Source organism: Argopecten irradians, chromosome 14 (genome assembly GCF_041381155.1).
Source record: "Argopecten irradians isolate NY chromosome 14, Ai_NY, whole genome shotgun sequence".
Taxonomy (NCBI): domain Eukaryota; kingdom Metazoa; phylum Mollusca; class Bivalvia; order Pectinida; family Pectinidae; genus Argopecten; species Argopecten irradians.
The window spans coordinates 37,202,408-37,224,153 of NC_091147.1; the positions used below are offsets into that span (position 1 = coordinate 37,202,408).

The 21,746-nt window shown below is 34.0% G+C and overlaps 2 protein-coding genes across 3 annotated transcripts in view; both read left to right on the top strand.

The window, feature by feature from the left end:
* The window catches only part of LOC138306885 (monocarboxylate transporter 12-like), a 21,363-nt gene extending 15,849 nt beyond the window's left edge, over positions 1 to 5,514 (top strand). For both annotated transcript variants that reach the window (XM_069247404.1, XM_069247403.1), the window contains one exon: positions 435 to 5,514. In XM_069247404.1, the coding sequence (XP_069103505.1) occupies positions 435 to 637 (203 nt within the window). In that variant the 3' untranslated portion in view covers positions 638 to 5,514. The remainder of the gene's footprint in view (positions 1 to 434) is intronic.
* LOC138306884 (monocarboxylate transporter 13-like) lies at positions 5,145 to 17,216 on the top strand. The gene is made up of 7 exons (XM_069247402.1): positions 5,145 to 5,273; positions 9,446 to 9,647; positions 9,766 to 9,909; positions 10,629 to 11,048; positions 11,931 to 12,200; positions 13,189 to 13,314; positions 14,935 to 17,216. Exons 1-7 carry the CDS (start codon positions 5,241 to 5,243, stop codon positions 15,120 to 15,122), a joined length of 1,383 nt encoding a protein of 460 aa, XP_069103503.1. The 5' UTR covers positions 5,145 to 5,240; the 3' UTR covers positions 15,123 to 17,216.
* The last annotated feature ends 4,530 nt before the right edge of the window (positions 17,217 to 21,746 follow it).

A 21,746-nucleotide genomic window follows, 5' to 3' on the forward strand; every position in this document is an offset into this window, starting at 1 on the left:
TAATGGCAAAGAATAAACAAAATAATTTTACAACCAAACAATATGTCTATCTATTGAATAATTTTGAAAACAAAATCACTAAATTTAAAATTTTCTAAATAAATACATGTACGTATAAGATAAGTGTGTATTGTAAGCATTTGTTAAAGTGTATATTGTTGGTTGTGTAGGTGTATGTGTTTAAATATAATTGATAAGTGTGTATTGTATGCCATTGTTAAAAGTCAGTTTTAAAAAATTTGCTGTCAGCTGGTGGTTAAGTGATTCTCTGCTGCTCTGAATGAAAAAAAAAATTACTAAATAAAATTAAGTAAATAAATTTGAAAAAAATCTACGACTTACTTATCTAAATGCATTCAAAAGTACTAATATTTTTCAAACAAATCTGAAATATCTTTTATTATTATTATGAATATTATTCATTTATATTTTAGGCGCCCTATCAGACAGAACTGGAGACTACGTCATCACTTTCTATTTCGGTGGGATAACACTTGGACTGGCTGGCCTTATCTGTTTCCCTCTCAGATGGGTTGCTAGACGTCAGAAAAGTACCGAAGTGAATGAGTCGAGGAGATATATGTACTCTATTCCTATGGGAGAATCCAGTAATAATGTCCCTAATTCAAGGTCCTAACCTACTTCTGTGGTGACTTCAGGATGTTCCGAACAGTGATCGAATGCGTGGACTGGATTACCTGCCTTAGTACAAATTCTCTCCGCTAGGCTGCGCTCATAAATACTAAGACAGGTCAGGGCCGCCATTTTGGTCAAGACCCTGACCAAAATGATTCTGATTGGTCAATTCAATTAACAAATCGTTGGGTTCATTTAGACCGGGGATTCCATTCTGTTTACAATGGCAACGAGGTGGAAATGAATTTTCGATATTGTTTAGGAAGCATTCAGAATTGAATAGTCTAAGAACGTTACAATTTAAAATTAACGACTAGATATCTATTCACGTACGAAATCTAAAGTTCCATACTATACGCTGACGTCATGATGAGTGTACCGGATAATAAATATAAAATATCAATAAATGATTAATACTGTTTACAATTTACAATTGTATAGCAGACTAGAGGTCAGCAATTCCAAAAAATAGTTGTTGAAATTTTTTCCGCGAAAATATCCATATGCCATTTTGAAAAGGAATATCCCCTGAACGTTATAAATATTAGCCAATCAAATTCCCAAGCCCTGACCTGTCGTAGTATTTTCGGAGCGAAGCCTAGCGGAGAGTAGAAAAACTACCGCAGGCAATCCAGTCTATCGAATGCGCGGTTCACTCGGACCTCTTCGGGTCAATGAGTGCATTCGGAACTGCACATGAAAACTCTATTGTGACTAAGATTATGAAGAATAGCGATCTATTTGTTATCCGTCTGCCAATATCTTACATTTAACGTTAAAATCAAGAGAGTATAGTCGATAAACGGCGTATTTGTCGATATTGTACTTAGTTCGGTTTACCGAAAGCTTGATACCGGGTGAAAATCAAAGTTTGTACGGTAGGTGTAGGACCTAGCTTCGACAAACTAGAAAAAAATAATGTTGTCAGATCTTTGAATTTGGCTAGGCTAATATAACATGAAGCTACATGTATCTTTTGAGAAGCAAATTACATAACTCATACAAATGGACTGATTTAGATCTAAGCCGATACGGTCTTGTACTGAATAAAATGAGATTTCATAACAATCAAGTGATTAAAACATTTCCTGTTCATCTCCGTTAAACTGTGAATATTTGACACTTAGTATACATGTATGTGTTTTAAGGAAGATGCATAATTAAATCAAGATGTTCCAATTTTGCCGAGTATTCCTCTAGTATAAATCTACACGGTCAGATACAGAAATATTTTCATCTCCCCATCGTCCCTGCTTTTCGTTCAATTTGTACATGCCAGTATATTTCATGAATATTGCGAATGTAGATGTCTACATGTATCATATTTAGCTAATATGATCTTCAATAAACACTATTATGTTCGGGAAACAAGACTTTATTTACTGTAGGCAATACATGTAGATGATGCATGTATTTCCTGTTTTGAGATAATGCATGGAAATACTATGATTCAGTTAATCAAATGCTATCTTACGAAAAAGCACATGTAAGCTAGTGTCAACAACAGTATTATATCTGTGATTTAGAAACTAAACATGTAAATACAGGCAAAGACTAATTATTTTCCTTTCTACAGTACTAAGCTGAACGTAGATCGAGGATTCAGAATAAGAGATTTTTTTCTTAGGCGTACACTTACAGTACAGGTAATCTTGAGGATCCAAAAATATGTTTAAGTTTACTTCGGATAATAAATATATATCTACATGTATTAGATATGCAGATATCTCCTCAAAAAACATACAAAGAGATACAGTTGTGTATGATGACATCGATTTTATCGATATTTTTGTGATCAAGTTGGAGTTATCAACTTCGATCGTTGTCACGTAGACGCTTTTCATGGCTACAATTTTGGCGCCAAATTCAAATTTGTGCTTTAATATCTGCCTTAACTGACTATTGAAGCTAAGATATCTTGATAATGGAAAGATAAATATTTTTCCGCTAAAACAATATAAAATCATGGATTGTCTAAAGGGTAATTGAAGTGGAAACTTTACACGGAATTTTCCATAATGATTTTGCAGATGTTATATCCAGGGAATATAATGGCTTATTTGTGCCATTTCTTAGGTTTGTATAGCATCGAATCGGTGGCATCGTGACATAAAATTAACAGTTATAATAATTTATATTATCAGACTTTTACACTTTATAATGTTGAATATATAACATGTACTTTATAAATATATTACCGCTTGATTTCGATCTAATTATATAATTGTGAAAAAAGTCGTTTTTTAGGGGGTAGGGGTATAGAAAAGCTAATTACTCAATAAATTCCGCGGTCATTTTTTTTAATTTCTTTCATCGTAACCCAAACAACTGTCTACTTATGTGGACAAAAATAAAGAAAATTAAATGACACAATTTTTTTTTTAATTGGTTATTTAAGTTGAAATTTAAATGCAAAAATTGGCCCTTTTTAGGCCTCATTTATACGCATTTGCGTAAAAAAATTACAATTAATGTATTTTTAAAAGTGGAAACGACATTGAGGTCATTGATAGCCATATAAACTTACACATTAAAGATAAAAAAATGTTGTTGTTTGTAATATTTCAGTCAATTACCAAGTTTTGAAAATATGTGTGTAAAATTCTATTTTGAGAAAAACATACAGTACAGTAGGGTTATTGAGAGAACTATATTTCCAAAACCGCTCGGTCAAATTTCAAATAAAAGCCTTAATAATTAGTTTATAACAATCAACCAATCTTTCAGTGAGCAAATATTAAAGAAAATTAAACGAGGGTAAATTTTTAGGCCTAACTGTATCGAACCACCTTAATTTCACGTTTAAATGCGACTTGATAAAATAACAAATACAAAAATGATAATATCATTTGGTGGAAATGAGTGTCTTTAGTTGTGGAAAATGTAAGACTTGAAATGGAAAATAGAGGCTTTGGTAATGAGTATAGGGCCGACAATATGCCTCAAATCTTGCGGAAAACGACCCTGTTCTGAGCATTTCTAAGATTCTACTGTTGGCATATCAACCATGTACGGTTAATTAGTTGATGATATGTTGATATATGATGATACTGTCTTAGGTAAACGATATTGTGATTTACACCTGGGATCGAGGATGCACTGTCCCAGGAACGACCTAGAGAAAGAATAAATGGTAAAACCCCTATAACTCGAACAGCAGGGGACCAGATCAAAAGTTCGAGGAATACAGGGTATTCGACTCATCCGAGGTTGATCACGATCGATCATTAACAATTAAAATGTCTGGCATCAAACTATGACAAACAATGGACATCAATGACATTTTAATTACCGTGATTTGCAGTATTTTTTTAAACATTTATGAAAGTGGTTTTTGATAGCAATATATTAATATCAAGTTGCATATAATTCAATTTTGCTTGTTAAGAGCATTTTCATTGGCTTAAAAATTTACTATATCAGCCCATAAAGGAATAAATGGCGTCGCCGTTTGTAACGTTGCTTCTGATTGGCTGGGATGACGGCGTAATGATTTCATAGACAAAAGAGTCCCAAAATGAATTTTGAATATTGAAGAGATTATCTTTAGTAAATTGAATTATAAGGATTAATTTGAATAGACTTTTTTATGTTATGGAGATATAACACAAAAATCTGAGTGTACTCTCATCATAAACCGCTTAGAGTACACTCAGATTTTTGTGTTATATCTACATAACATAAAAAATCTATTCAAGTTATTCCTTAAATAAAAATGTATGTTTGAAAATTTCTCAATGGTCGAACACCTGAATACATGGTTTAATACTATGTATTTGATGAAACGGGGATATATTTCTGTTCGAGGAATAAAGGATATTCGACGAATAGCTGTTCAAGCTATTCGGGGTTTTGTTAGACGAATGAGAGGTATTCGAGGAATGCGGGTTCTAGTTAGAGGGGTTATACTGTAATATTATTAGAATGCACTACCTTTCCGAAGCGGCTTTTGATTCTAAGAATGGGAACGTAAATTTTAATTTTAATATTTTTTGTATAGTCGCATAAGTTATTAACTTAACGTTAATACTATTCTTATCTTACCTCCTAAAGAATTTGGTTACAATAAATAAAATGTTAAAGGTCGTATCATGTTTCCTGCCGTCGTTCTAATTTTCGCCCTTTAGTTGATTATCACTGCGACAGACGGCAAAACAGTGAACTGAATCTTCTCTGTTAACATAGATTACGCAGGAAAACTTGCATATGGTTGATTTTGTAACCTTGTCTTAGGCAATAGATATAGATATTTGTATGTTAGGCCATACCAATTTGATTTCTCGTTCGTCGGATTTCCCGCTCCTATTTTGAACAAATACAAAAAAAAATTTAAAAAAAATTTTACCGCTCCTCTTTTCTCGCCGACGGAGTCTGACGAACTCGTGAAAAAAAATCCGGATTTTTTCCGGACTCTAATTTTAGTGTACCCGTTTCTTGGTCGAACAGATGTTTGAATCGAAGGAATCAAAATTCATTCTGACGTGAAAGCGCCGATCAGACCCATAAAACGTGTTTTGAAGCGGCAAATCGCCATCGCCGGACTGTATAATGATTAATCATGGGCGTGCTTGTAGTGTCGGTAACAACAGAATCCGGACGCTCGAATGTTCTGCAAAATACAGCAATTAACATTGAAGGTGATGTAACTTTCTATCAGTTGTATGAACGCTTAGAACAAGAAAACAACATACATGAAATTAGAATATTTACTACTCGCCCTCCCTCCCAAAACAACATTGTCATTTCATCGCCGTCAATGTCCGTTGACGTATGCAATGAACTTGGAATGCGTTTTGTTGAATTTTTAGTACTTAAGAATGACTCTCCACTTAATGAAACAACAACCAAACAATCGGCATTTTCTGTGTTGATGGAAAGATTTTAACTTCAATAGAAGAAAGTCTAGTGCTAACAAATAGGGTATATTTATACCTGTATTATGTATCCCTCGTTGTTTTTTTATGAGACTTATCATATTTTTTGTCATTAAGTAATAGGGGGAAGTATGTATGTAGATGATGGTTACTTTTGTGCCAATCTAGAAGACATTGTAACTTTTAGTAGGAGTAGAAAGTCTTGTGAAGAATAGTCAAGTGATAGAAGATTTGTTATAAATTACATCCCCTTATTTTTTATCTTTATTCCATTGTTTTTATAAATCATTATGTTGTGATCCTTGTCATATTTTGTGCAGGAAATGTGTCGGAAGAGATTTTACTCCAATTAAAGAAAGTCTTGTGTCTAATGGCATAAAGAAATAAGTCAAGTGTTTGAAGATATATTACATTCCCTTGTGTTTTTTTAGGGGGGGGGGGTATTTTTTCATAACTGTTTTGAATCTTGTAAACATCTAGAATTGATATTTTGTATCAATTTAGAAGATATTTAAACTAGAACAGAATCAAGTGATAGAATATATATTACCTCCCCCTTATTGTTTTGTTTAATATCTTTCATATATATATTGTTGTTTTAAATTATTATTTTGTGCCAATGAGTGAATCCAGGAAGGATTAAAGATTGATATTTTTGTACCAATCTAAAAGAGATTTTTAGATTTATAATTTTAATATTTTGTTGTTGTTGACATTCAATCTTTTTATTAAACCTTTTTGTTTATTTTATATGAGTTTTCTGTTGTAGTTTTTCTTTCTATTTTCATAAATTGTTATAAGTCCATCCAATACTACAGGTTTTCTAGGCCGATTTCACCTAGTTGGTATGCAGGCAACAGTAAGATATTTATCCTTGTATTTTAATTATATCCATCTGATCATGCACGCTTTGAGTAGAAAATATGCGCTCGCTCCAAGATTTTGGCCATTTGAAAAAAAAATAAATGTAAAAAAAATTTCGCTCGCTCGCTCCAATTTTGAAATTCCAAAATCCGAAGAACAAGAAATCAAATTGGTATGGCCTTATTATTGTTTTTAAAAAACTTTTAATTTTTGCTTCGGAAAGGTCGTGGGTCTTTAAAGACATGCGTAAACATGTATTTCAATGCTTACATGCATTGATTTACGTTTTTATTCTTCTATGTTTATGTCTGCTTCAGCTTCACTCATTCACCCCTAAAACATATGTGAGCTCTTCTTATACAAAAAGTGAGAATAGTTCATTATCTATTTTAAGGGGTAAATGAGTTTGCTGACTTGGCGAACTAAAAATATTCCAAGTGTCTGCCAATTTTTTCTATATTTTTTTTAGTTGCAAGTTGCGGAATTGCCTATAGCGTTCATGTGAACTACCTTTGGCTGCAGTTGCTTGGTTCTTTTTACTCGTTACTCCAAGGGTTGCTGTCACTGTTGTGATATACGTCATTGCAAATCTGCAGTTCAGTCCTGCAAAAATGGCAGTTCATTAAAAGAAAACTGATCAATCACAGGCCAGCAGAAATCCTTTGAAGATTACAAAGAGCGATGCTCATTTTTACCTAAAGAAACAAATATCCGTTATTGAGATACCCAGTAACTTTTTTCACTGATTTTGTGACTGGTAATGTGCATATAAGTCCTAAAACCATCCTCAATAGTACAGAAGTCGTTATTGTACCCTATAGAATAGTTTCTATATAAGCTCTATTGACAAAAATGCCAATAAATGAACTGTTCCGTCAAGTTGTCCAAAGAACTGATTAAGATGTGGTGTATAACCGGAGTGACGTCACAATGGGGTATAAGAAAACAGTTATCGCCTGGGTTTACGGGCAACAAATTATTCATTGGACCCTCACGCAAACTGAAAATCTATTGTGGCTATTATACATATGTATAACCCAATACCGTTAACCTATATTACCCATCACATACACATACAGAGGTGAAAAGGCAAAGTGCAGATGTACTGGTTATTCTATTAACCTTAATTATGCTCCTCCGCCGACAGAGCATAATCAATACTGATCATTTGAACAATAACTGGTGTTTAATCGTGTATATATGTGTATAATTAACACAAAAATACATATAAAATAATTCATTTTGCTTTTGTTATATGCGCAAACACAATCTGATTAAAATATAGATCTTCATTATACACTACGTTATGGATTTTAATGTAGTGTATTAATGGTGATCTGTATTTCAATCAGATTGGCGCAAACAGTAATGTATTACGTATAGGGCATAGTGCTATAGATGTTTTTCTGGACACAATTAATTATTATTAACACTTTTATCTTGATGTAAAAAAGAGGCTCAAAAAGAGGCGGTGAAGCATCTTTAAGCAGTTAGAAAATACATAGTTAATGCCAAAAAATGTCTGTTTAAGGTTACCTGACCGACCCCAATTTTTTACCCCCGACCCTGATTTTTTTCCTCTTTTCTACGAACAAATATTAAAAAGTCGGGTTTTCAATTACAGACTCCGGTTCCGGATATTATTTTAGAGTGAAAAACACACACACACACAAAAAATCCTCCCGACCGACCGACCTATTTTTTTTCCAATGTAACCCTAAACAAACATTTTTTTTTTTTGGCCTACTGTCAATTTTATTTTTCTATCTCGACATTCTATAATTATATAAATAATTCACATCACGTTCCAGGGTTAATGTCGGTGACCGTTTAGTATTTCCCTTTTATAGCATTGATCAGTATACCTTTACCTATATTCCTGAACTCATTATAGGTTAAAGAGGTTAAGGTAACCTATATCAGATAAGAATAGATAGACTAGTATCACACAACCACCTCGAACACTGAACAAGTTGATGGCCACTGGTAGATTGTACAATATACGTGGTAAACAGACGTCATCGTCGGAGACACACGGTTTATTGCTTTCCGATACAAGTAGGTGCAATCAGCCGTGAAGTGTAGCGTAGCCTGTGCAATCAACCATAAAGTGTACCATAGCATAGTGCAACCAACCGTGAAGTGTAGGGAAGCATAGTGTAATCAACCGTGAAGTGTAGCGTGGTGTGTGCAATCAACCTGCGGTGATGTATTATTGATTATTGTATGTTTTTACAAGTTACAAGTTTTATTATAACCAAATGCGATACAGCATATAGGCATCAATATATATTATTAAATTTAATCAAAATTCACATATAATATACAAGATGGCGGAGGACAATCCCATACACATACATAATTATATGAAGAATCCATTGATGTGTAGGTTCGTTACAATTATCTTAATAAAGAAACAACAATACAAAAAAATGAATATATTTGTGACGTTACCACATATATGACGTCATGAAATAATAAGATCTTTATTTCATACACTATTAAACTAACGCGGATTGCAGCGACATAGAGCGTCATTAAGTACGCTTCAACAATAAATAAATAAATGATCATTCATCGATGATTAAATATCTAAATGTAAAATAAATGTACAGTTAAGTCAACTTTCGTAACAACGTTACATAGAGTGGAGATTTTTCCTCATTTCCGTAGCATGAAACAAATATTTACTTAATTTATTCAAAGTTTTAACACCTTTACATGAAAATAATTCTATAAGCTTGTACACACTTGGATGTCGGTAATAAGACTGCTTGATATAAGTCCTTCTTAAATCAGAATATGAAGGACAAAGTAAAATAAAATGGACCTCGTCCTCAACATCATTATTATCACAAACTGTATGTAATCTCTGACTCCTGGGAATGTTACTATAGCGGACAGATTCTGCATTAAGGCTGTGCCATGCATCCGAAATTTACTTAATACATTTTTAAATCTAGGGTCAATGTCTTTATATTCCGTGTCTGCTTCTGCCCTCATCGTGTTTCTTCAGTTAAGATACTTAAAGATAACTTCGTTTCTGGTAATTGCATCTCTTTAACTTTCAGAAGTTCTCCATAGTGATGGGTCCCCCTGACGGAGGCTGGGGTTGGTTAGTGATGTCGGCCGCATTCGTCATAAGTATGATTGTCGACGGTGCCGGTTTCACGTTTGGGATATTCTTCCCAGAATTCCTCAGTCATTATGGCGAAAGCAGAGGAAAAACACAATTATTGACCTCGGTAATGATTGGGGTGCTGCTTATAGAAGGTATGTGTAATATGCGTGCTGTTGCAATTTCGGTACTCCATGGGTTACTATCACTGTCGTTATATCAATCGCTGGACCATCTGATTAATCTGATTAATTTTTGATTTCATATTTAAAGGTCCCCTGGCCGGAGCCCTAGTGAAGCGGTATGGCGCCCGGAGGGTGATTGCAATGGGAGGAATTGTGTCCAGTGTTGGAATATTCCTCTCAACATTCTCGTCGAACCTAGACGTCATGATATTGTTGTATGGGTTTGTAGGAGGTAAACGTCCTGTGCATGTGACAAATATATAATTCGCTGTTTCTTGTGGAAAATCATTATTTACATGGAAAGTGTTAATTATCAAGCAACGTTAATTCAGTGTTGTCGAAGAAGTAAGGTATTCCGACAAATTACGACTAGCCCTCCACCTCTTGGTTGCGAGTGCCAAACGCATTTGCGGCAAGTCCGAATACTGACCTTGGTTTGTTGGATTTTATCCGAATGCTTCGGCTTTCTTTCATATCCTTTCAACCCGAGACGCCCTTGTGGTTGCCCTGAGACAGAAAACCGACCATCAGTCACAAAAGTGATGCTCAACTCAAATACAAAATAAAGAAGGTCTATTATACCTCATGTTTATAACAGTGTATGTGATTAGTTGAAACAAATCACATGACAGGGAAATAAAACCTCAGGAAAAATAAAACATCGTATTTCCCTAGGGCGTGTGCCCCTATGGGAACTATTACACCTTCGGGTAATTAAACCTTCATCCGTCATCAGAGCCATAAATGCATAATATTAATGTAAACTTATTGGAGAGATGGTTTAAAAACATGTAATAAAGCATATTACATTTGCATAGCTCGGAATTATACCTCGGATTATTGACCACGGTATTTGATTTTACCACTTACCAAGCTATGTGGATAGTAATAAGAACACAACAATGACAATTAATCACAAGCTAAAAGCAAAATACTGTTTTTGCGTTGAAGGTACGGGTTTCGCACTTTTCTACCTCCCAGCGTTGGTTATGGTAAGTATGTATTTCGATAGACGGAGAGCTCTGGCCACTGGGATAGCCGTGTGTGGGTCCGGGGTCGGTGGGCTTGTGTTTGCTCCACTGTACGAGTATATATTGCAGATATATGGCTGGCAGGGAACTTTGTGGATCATGTCCGCTATCGTCCTTAACGCAGTTGTCTGTGGCGCAGTATGTAGACCTATAGGAGAGCGTCACACTAGAAGAGAAGATAATGAGGATGACGATGATATGGAAGACGAAAACTGGAAACAAACGAAGTCATCGGATTGTTCTTTATTCTTGTCCTCTGTGATAGACTCGTTTGATTTTTCTCTATTAAAAAATCCAGTTTTTCTTCTCTACGGGATTTCCACTTTTCTTGCTTCCACAGGTAAGTACTAGTATCTATTGGTCTTAAACCCAAGTCCCCTGTTTCTCAAACATACCTTTTCTCCAAAAGAAATCATAACAAAAGATGAAGGGAAAATCTTACGTTAAGAAACTTCCCTTTTCTTCTATGGAGAACTTTAAATTAAGGAATTCCTTAAAAAAAAGAATGTTCATGAAACTGGACCCTATGATAGTAAAACAATTTTCTTTCATACCTACTGGTGTAATACTGGCTGGTCTAGGGCAATACACTCATGCCGCCTGAGGCTGTATTGCATGGCTACCTATGCAATAAAGCCTTGTGACGTCACGGCGTCGACAAAATCTCTATTTCCTCGGTAAAATTTAAACATTTTTTTTCACAAATATGACTGGTTTTACTATAAAAGATGCAGACAATGGAATTTGGGTTGAAAATATCGCGTAATTTTTTCCTGTATGGAAAATAGACTTCCAGTCGTGGATTTCTTCGAATTTATTTCAAAATTGCGGGATATTATATAGTTGTAAAGTTGCAATAAAACTTCGAGGTGTGAAAGAAAAATACTCTTTCATATGTGGATATGAAGGATAGGGATATTCTACTCTCGGGATCACAAAATGTTGCAAAACCCTAGACAAGCCTCGGGTTTTACTACATTTTGTGACCCTCGGGTAGAATATCCCTATCCTTCATATCCACATATGAAAGAGTCTTATAGTCTTGCTTATGGGAGAGGGAACGACTGGTTTGTCTGTTATTAATATTATGTAACGGGGTGATCTTAGCAGTTAATGCGACATTAATTTTTGCTTATCAAATTTCTTAAATGACATTTTTCAACACAAACCTATCAAATGCTCCACTGAAAGTCTCTTATTCATATATTACATTCTGTTGCAGGTTTTCATATCCCTTTCAATTTCTTACCAGCCCAGGCTCTTGATATTCAACTTTCGGCAGACGATGGCGCCTTTTTGATATCAATCATTAGCATATCAAATACTGTAACACGAGTGCTGATTGGCTATATATCCGACAAACCATTTGCTGATACCGTCCTTATAAATAGTACTGCTCTTGTGATTGGTGGATTGGCCGCGTGCTTTATTTCTTATTACACAACGTTCGGTATGCTGGCTGCATATTCAGCAGTATTTGGATCAGTGATTGGTATGTTATTTGAAGCTTGATATTTTATATGACTAAGTGCAACGACTTTTGACATTGCTTTTCTTCCACTCAAAATATAACATCAGTTAACTTGTGTATTCACTAATTCATATCAAAATCTCGATTTATCGTGATTAATGTATTTATGCGAAACTTAATGAAGGTCTTTTATCAATTATCATATGTATATAATGCTCATTTCTGCAATGAATTCAATGATAATTTATCAGTTCCATGAAATGTTGTTTTTCATTTTTGAATTTCATTTGACTAATTGAAATTATGAATTAATTTTCTTTCTGTTCTCTTAAAAAATGCGATTATTTAATCTTCTATAGTCCCATCATGATGTTGATTTAAAAATGAAGATAAATACGTGTATTTAGTTATTTATTAAGGTGACAGGGTAAACATCATACTGGTCATCGAAACATCATACACCACGTATATGAAGATTTGATGTTATTCTCCGAACCTGATACATGTTTATTTTAGACCCAATATTTTCCGAATTAGGTCACTAACATACTGTGTAACGAATTCATCCCGTCGAAGGCTCTTTCAATTAAATAATCGCAAAATACTTTATATATATAAACCAAAATGACTCGGAACTTAGCAATTCCCACATCATTGAATGACTAGAATACGTTTTAATGGACTATTTCTGTTAAATAATCCTAAATTAATATTGCCGATGTTGTTTTACTTTCGAAAGTGGGCATCACACGTTTTGTTTCCACCTTTCTGAGTGCAGTTGTCGCGAAGCGTTGCTTGACCACCATCTTGTTGCTAATGACGTTAATGGCAAAGAACGATAACTCTATCGTCCAAAACTAATACGATTTCTACTAACCTAATACGACTACATTTTGGATATCATGAGACGCGTTTTATCTAATTGGCATACAGCATTATTGTCTGAGGCGGGATAAATTATAGTATTTTACTTATTTATGAAAAAATATGACATTTTGTATATTTCCAGGAATTTTTATTACGCTAAAGACCATTATTCTGACAGAGCTTTTGGGAATAAGAAGACTGGCCAGTTCTTTAGGATTGAACCTGTTCCTTCAAGGGCTGGGAACATTCTGTGGTTCTCCGATTGCAGGTAAAGTACAAGTGAATAAAGTTTCAATAAAATGATGTTGATTTAACGGTCAAATCTAGGTGTTATGGTATTCCATTACCATAAATATATCCCTACTTACATATCAAAACCAATATGATTTTTTTTAAATGCACATTATTTAAGCTCGGTGCAGATTTAAAGCCTCTTAATGTATTTTCGATATCAAAAGGATTAGAAATCAACACTGCATAGCTTTACGGGGCGCCAAATGGTACACTTGTTATTTCGCACACGAAATCTAATTTTGTATAGACAAAAATGAATTTTGTTCAACAAAAAATGAGTTCGTTTTATAACATATTACAAAAATAAGTTTTATTATACAAACAATCTTTCAGTGGACAAAAGTCCTGACGAAATTCAATTTGGTAGACCAAATTCAATTTTGTGAACACCAAATTGAATTCTGTCGAAACAAAATCACTTTCGTCATACACAAACTTGTTTTTAATAAGAACTTCATTTTCGTAGTGACAAAAATAAATTTTGTTATTACGAAAATGAATTTTGGTGGACCAAAATCATTTTTTATGACAAATTTCATTTTTATTTTCGTTAGTTAAGTATGCAAATAAATTTTGTGTTTTGTAAGATAATTTTGTAAGACAAAAAAAAAAAAAATGATTTGATTTTGATTACAAAAAGATAAAGTACCGATCAGCGCCCCGTACATTTAAGGTTTGTGTAGATTTTTTGTCACCGGTGCGCTAACATATCCATAAATGAGCCTGGGTGTTTTTAAAATAGGACGTTAAACTAATTAAACCAACCACAACACCAGCCACACCAATATCCGTTAAAATCGTGGACGACATCAGTGGATCAATAGTAACGATAGAAGAAGACAGCGTAAAACCGAAATATTTAGCATTATACATCAAAATACTAAATTCTGTACGCTTAAATGATCGTTCAGGGTGTCCCATGAAATATGTTACACCTTCAAACTTTAATGATTTGTTTAATACAAAACATAAAACATCATGATTTCAGTTGCAAAAAGCGTCAAAAATTAGTCACACAGTTTGTTAGTGACCTAATACGGAAAATTATTGGGACTAAAATAAACTTGTATCAGGCGAGGCAAGATAACAGATGTAATTTGTTAAAAGACCAATCTTTGCAAAATACGGTCAAAATGACGTTATCCTTGACATTTGAGCAAATCAAGAACACTAGTACAGAAGACTTCTTTTTATTTGTTTTCTAGTGTTGGTACAAACTTTCTGTAATTCTGGTAATACTCACACAGAAATTATTTGATATATTGAGAAATGTTGTATTAGAGAACCAAAATCATCATGTCTTACAAAGTATGAAACATGTCTCATTTACCAGTATAATGTCCTCTTGACGTGCCATTTTCATAATGTGATGACGTCAATAGACGCCAATGCTTTTTAGCATGAAAAAGAAATCGGTTTTTTTATTCATGAAACAAAACTTTTGATTGCATGCCTTCTTATACCATTAATAACTGTTTATTGGTGATGTTTTACTTCTGAAAATTGTTAACAAGTAAATATTTTCGTAATTATGTGCATAAAAATATCTACTTATACGTAACCAGATGGTAATAAAAAAGATTTTGTATTCTAGGCGCCCTATCAGACAGAACTGGAGACTACGTCATCACTTTCTATTTCGGTGGGATAACACTTGGACTGGCTGGCCTTATCTGTTTCCCTCTCAGATGGGTTGCTAGACGTCACGAAGTTAGTGAAGCGAATGAGTCGAAGTCATATATGTATTCTGCTCCTAGGAGAGAGTCAAATGTGTCACCATAATAAACCACGGTCAGCGATGCTATTAAACAGTTAAAATACAACGAATTCAAACCAAACTATAGTTTTGAAATTAATCGGCATCAGTAACTTTTAAAACGTTTTCTAAAAAACAAGTTCGCCGTTTTAGTAGGAAATAATTGAAATTAAATTACAATTTGGAAAAAATTAGGAAACGTAAGTTTTAAAGCGTTTTCCTCATGGAACATTTCGCCCTTTGTGTAGGAAAGAATTCAAATTCAATTTTAATTGGAAATAAATGTGGAACAGTAACTTATAAAGCGTTTTCCTCATGGAACATTTCGCCCTTTGTGTAGGAAAGAATTCAAATTCAATTTTATTTGGAAATAAATATGGACCAGTAACTTATAAAGCGTTTTCCTCATGGAACATTTCGCCCTTTGTGTAGGAAAGAGTTCAAATTCAATTTTATTTGGAAATAAATATGGACCAGTAATTTTTTAAGCGTTTTCCTCATGGAACATTTCGCCCTTTGTGTAGGAAAGAATTCAAATTCAATTTTAATTGGAAATAAATGTGGAACAGTAACTTTTAAAGCGTTTTCCTCATGGAACATTTCGCCCTTTGTGTAGGAAAAAATTCAAATTCACTTTTAATTGGAAATAAATGTGGACCAGTAACTTTTTAAGCGTTTTCCTCATGGAACATTTCGCCCTTTGTGTAGGAAAGAATTCAAATTCAATTTTAATTGGAAATGAATATCGACCAGTAAATTTTTAAGCGTTTTCCTCATGGAACATTTCGCCCTTTGTGTAGGAAAGAATTCAAATTCAATTTTGATTGGAAATAAATGTGGACCAATAACTTTTTCTTTGTGTAGGAAAAAATTCAAATTCAATTTTAATTGGAAATAAATGTGGACCAGTAACTTTTAAGCGTTTTCCTCATGGAACATTTCGCCCTTTGTGTATGAAAGAATTCATATTCAATTTTAATTGGAAATAAATGTGGAACAGTAACTTTTAAAGAGTTTTTCCTCATGGAACATTTCGCCCTTTGTGTAGGAAAGAAGTCAAATTCAATTTAATTGGAAATAAATGTGGAACAGTAACTTTAAAAGCGTTTTTCTCATGGAACATTTCGCCAGTTGTGTATGAAAGAATTCAAATTCAATTTTAATTGGAAATAAATGTGGAACAGTAACTTTTAAAGCGTTTTCCTCATGGAACATTTCGCCCTTTGTGTAGAAAAGAATTCATATTCAATTCTAATTGGAAATAAATGTGGAACAGTATTTTAAGCGTTTTCCTCAGCGAACATTTCGCCCTTAGTGTAGGAAAGAATTCAAATTCAATTCTGATTGGAAATAAATATGGAACAGTAACTTTTAAAGTGTTTTCCTCAGCGAACATTTCGCCCTTTGTGTATGAAAGAATTTATATTCAATTTTAATTGGAAATTAATGTGGAACAGTAACTTTTAAAGAGTTTTTCCTCATGGAACATTTCGCCCTTTGTGTAGGAAAGAAGTCAAATTCAATTTTAATCGGAAATAAATGTGGAACAGTAACTTTAAAAGCGTTTTCCTCATGGAACATTTCGCCAGTTGTGTATGAAAGAAGTCAAATTCAATTTTAATTGGAAATAAATGTGGAACAGTAACTTTTAAAGCGTTTTCCTCATGGAACATTTCGCCCTTTGTGTAGGAAAGAATTTAAATTCAATTTTAATTGGAAATAAATGTGGAACAGTAACTTTTAAAGCGTTTCCTCATGGAACATTTCGCCAGTTGTGTAGGAAAGAATTCAAATTCAATTTTAATTGGAAATAAATGTGGAACAGTAACTTTTAAAGCGTTTTCCTCATGGAACATTTCGCCCTTTGTGTAGGAAAGAATTTAAATTCAATTTTAATTGGAAATAAATGTGGAACAGTAACTTTTAAAGCGTTTTCCTCATGGAACATTTCGCCCTTTGTGTAGGAAAGAATTCAAATTCAATTTTAATTGGAAATAAATGTGGAACAGTAACTTTTAAAACGTTTTCCTCATGGAACATTTCGCCCTTTGTGTATGAAAGAATTCAAGTCAAACCATAATTTGGAATAAATCTGGAAACATTATGAAGAATCTTCTTCATAGAGCACTTCGTCTTTTATGTACCTAGAAATCCAATGTATGTGTCCGTGTCAATAAAGTTCTTAAAGGCCCACAGGACTTTGATAAACACGGAGTTTAAAAATCAGGTATCGATCTTGCCTTCAATGACGTCTTTATCCAGGAAAACAACAGCTGTTGTCTAGGTCATTGTCTGACATCGAATAGTGTGGTTTTAACACACATAACCTCCGCACGTTGTAAAGATGACGTAAGAAAATGTTGAAGTTCAACTTTGAAATTTAATAACGATAACTTTGAATTGACAGAGGGATATTCCGGAGTCAGGCGCGTAGCGACCATAGACTTCGGTACATTTATTCCACATCATTTTCATGTTCATTTTAGAATTAATACGTCTTTACACAACATTTATAAGAAGCAAGATTGCTCTTTACTTGTATTTTTAAGCTATACTCTTGCTAAAATAACTCTTATGAGTATCTATACTCCACACTAGATTAATTGATATATTTAAAGTAACTAGCGTTACTGTGGTGACATTCTATTGTTGGAAATCAAAATGTATTGTTAGTAATCATATATATATCATAAAATTTTCCACTAATCTTATGGCAATGTGGAGGTCGGTATGATATAGCATAAGGACTTGGGTTTTCCTTTTTTTTAAGTATTAATTAACACTATTATTAGTTTCAGTGCTTCAAACGTTGAGTTCACTAGGGTAGTTTTCTATGACTTTAGTTTTTGTTAGTACATGTAGCAACAACAAACGGAAGTAATTTCGATCTTAGAATAGGTATCGATTATTACGTCATTATTTTGTGAGCACAAATCACGCTGTTTTCTCTGAGCGTATGACGTTATGCTCGCAAACACATAACGTAACAATCAATACCTACCCGCAAGGGCAGATAACTCTGTAGTATGCAAATCTGATAACCTTAAACAGTAAATATAAAAGCAAATCTCTGTAACTGACCTGACTTTTCTAGTGTCAAACTTTTCGATATCTAAAATTATATAAGCAATTAGTGAAAAATAAGCAACAGCAAAAATATATATGTCTGTTTAGGGTTACCCGACCGACCCTAATGTTTTACCCCCGACCCTAATTTTTTTCCCACTTTTCTACGAATATTTTTTTCAAAAGTCGGGATTTCGATCTCAGACTCCGGTTCCGGTCATTCTTTTAGATTGAAAGACAATAAAAAACCATGCCGATCTACCGACCCTATTTTTTTGTCAATGTAACCCTAAAACATTTTTTGCCTAATTATAAAATTATCGTATTCTCCGATCAATGTAAAGGAAAAATCACAACAAGGACAAAAGAATCAAATCAGTCACCATAAATTTTTTTCTAAGATGACATAAAAATATAAATAATAGTATTCGAAGTTGAAAACGGGCATACATTTAAGATTATAAGTCAAAAGTACATTTCACTGTTGTTAATTTTCGTCACGTTGTTACCTATATCACGTTTAAGTTACACTGATCCGTATTTGCATATTACAGAGTTTGTTTTGCTGCTCCTGGTAGGCGTTGATTGGGCGTAATGAATTTGCGAGCGTAACGTCATATTTCTCTCACAAAGAATACCACAAGGGAGATAACTCTGTAATATGCAAAGACAGAATAGATGTGCAAAAACATAACTTCATAATTGAAACCACAACAACTGAATAACATAAAGATTTTGACATATTGTTTTTCATGTAAATGTTATCCAGCTTTCATCCACCAACAAACCTGGCACGTCCTTACATGACTCTGGCAGTTATAATAGGACGTTTAACCAATAAAACCCAAAAATCGAATAAAATCATTTTGGGTCGTCCTTGCAACAAATGTTTATCTGGCTGCTCATTTTTCAAAATAACTGTAAACCGTCGGAAAATATGTTCAAAATTCTTCATTATTTTTTTCATGAAGCAAGTCATTAATTTTCCATTTGTGGGAGTTTTTTAAAATCTGTTGGCCATCTTCAAGCAATATAATAAAAAGAAGAAATTCTTATCACTACTGAAGTGAACTTGTGTCGATGTACACATGCTAATAATCTGTCTTATTAAAGTTTTTTTAATCCTCGGTGTGCATCGTCGGAGAGTGCAGACTGTTTTGCACAGTTAGTCTTCACAATGATTATTTTGATGTTTTATTTGCTTTTATTTCACAGAGGCCTTTCTACTGATGTCGGAAAAAAGGGTACTGGTCTCGGATCCTGCATACATCCATCAACTGGAGGTTAAGTTACAGGAACTGACCAAGTTGACAATGCCATCACCGCTAACCAACAACTGACCAGTAAAGTTGACAATGTCATCACCGCTAACAACAACTGACCAGTAAAGTTGACTATGTCATCACCGCTAACAACAACTGACCAGTAAAGTTGACAATGTCATCACCGCTAACAACATCTGACCAGTAAAGTTGACAATGTCATCACCGCTAACAACAACTGACCAGTAAAGTTGACCATGTATAGTTGACTATGTCATCACCGCTAACTAACAACTGACCAGTAAAGTTGACAATGTCATCACCGCTAACTAACAACTGACCAGTAAAGTTGACAATGTCATCACCGCTAACCAAAAACTGACCAGTAAAGTTGATAATGTCATCACCGCTAACAACAACTGACCAGTAAAGTTGACAATGTCATCACTGCTACACAGCAAAAAGTGCAACGCATGTTTTACATACGTTTGAAAAAAACATGCTTTAAACGTATGTTTAAAACATGCGTTTTACGTATGTTTTGGCCACCATGCGTTAAACGTATGTTTAACATATGTTTTACGTACGTTTGTTTTCGTATGATGATACATGTAGGTCTACAATTATGTACATCTACTGATTGTGAACAGAAACAAAACCGCTAATGTGGATTCCGTCTTTTTAAATTTAAATTTTAACAGTTTTGAAGACTAATGCTCTGAATACATATGATCAATATCAGCTGACCAGCGCTTTATTCCAAACGACTTCAGCAAAGATTTTAGCCTTTAAAATGTAAGTGATAAAGTGACGTTAAGGACAAATTGATGTAGGAAAAATAAAATCATCCTAAGATTATGAAATTTATCAATGTAGTCACTCGTTTGTAAATACAACATATATATATATACATGTACTATGTATGAAAAAAATATCAGTCATTGGACAGGAACCGAAAATACAAATAAAATGGAATTAAACTTTACTTTTGAAAATGACAAATATATGGTGCAACTTCAAAGACAATGTAAATGTACATAAAAAACAAAAAAGTGGATTTTGAAATAGGATCAAACGTATGTATAACACATGTTTTGATACGTCCGTTTTACATGACTGACCAGAGGTTTTAATTAAGGAACTGACAAGTTGACAATGCCATCATCCGCTAACCAACAACTGACCAGTAAAGTTGACAATGTCATCATCGCTAACAACAACTGACCAGTAAATTTGACTATGTCATCACCGCTAACAACAACTGACCAGTAAAGTTGACAATGTCATCACCGCTAACAACATCTGACCAGTAAAGTTGACAATGTCATCACCGCTAACAACATCTGACCAGTAAAGTTGACTATGTCATCACCGCTAACTAACAACTGACCAGTAAAGTTGACAATGTCATCACCGCTAACCAAAAACTGACCAGTAAAGTTGATAATGTCATCACCGCTAACAACAACTGACCAGTAAAGTTGACAATGTCATCACTGCTAACCAACAACTGACCAGTAAAGTTGACAATGTCATCACCGCTAACAACAACTGACCAGTAAAGTTGACAATGTCATCACCGCTAACCAACAACTGGCCAGGAATGTGGATGGTATAATTTCCACTAACCGAGATCTCAGTGCCGAAGTAGACGATCTCAACCATGATAATCAGCAACTGAAAGGCAAACTGGACTTACTGACCACAACAGGCCTACCGACAGGCGGGTCTGGAGGGGTGTATACCAGGTGGGGAGGACGTCATGTCCTAACACTACCCTAGTATACCAAGGTATGTAAATCATTTATCTAGTTTAATTATCATCTGGTTAAAGTAGTAATAGGCAGAGTTATGTAGGCGATAATTCAGTAGCTAAAATATCTGGAGTAATAAAACGAAAATCAAACTTTTCAATGATGTATGTTGTAAAGTAAGTAACTTTTGTTACTGAAGAAAACGCTCAAGTTTGTCTACTCCTGTTGTTAGATGAAAAATGTGATTTTGTAATCGTGTGCCGTAACTAGGCGAAATTTTAACATTTTTTTCTTCGGTAATCTATTAAAAACATAAGCTTATGTAGTCATCTGGCCTGCCCACCTTATATCGATGGCAAAACATTGTTATGTGTGGTCTGCTCAAAATAAAATAACCAAGTATGCAATGTATTTGTATGGAGATTTTTTTGTCTAATGGTATTTATTGTGTACCTAATTTGCATTCTCTTCAAACAGCTTTAACTTTGCGGTGTATTGTATTAGTTGTAATAATACGTCATTTTGTCATAGGAAATACGACGTGCGATATATCGTCGATTAATCCCAT

Coding starts and splice junctions, on each gene's coding strand:
- LOC138306884 (XM_069247402.1), top strand. CDS start 5,241: ATGTTCTGCAAAATACAGCAATTAACATTGAAG. Junction 12,201..13,188: donor AGTATTTGGATCAGTGATTG/GTATGTTATTTG, acceptor GTATATTTCCAG/GAATTTTTATTACGCTAAAG. Junction 13,315..14,934: donor CTGTGGTTCTCCGATTGCAG/GTAAAGTACAAG, acceptor TTTGTATTCTAG/GCGCCCTATCAGACAGAACT.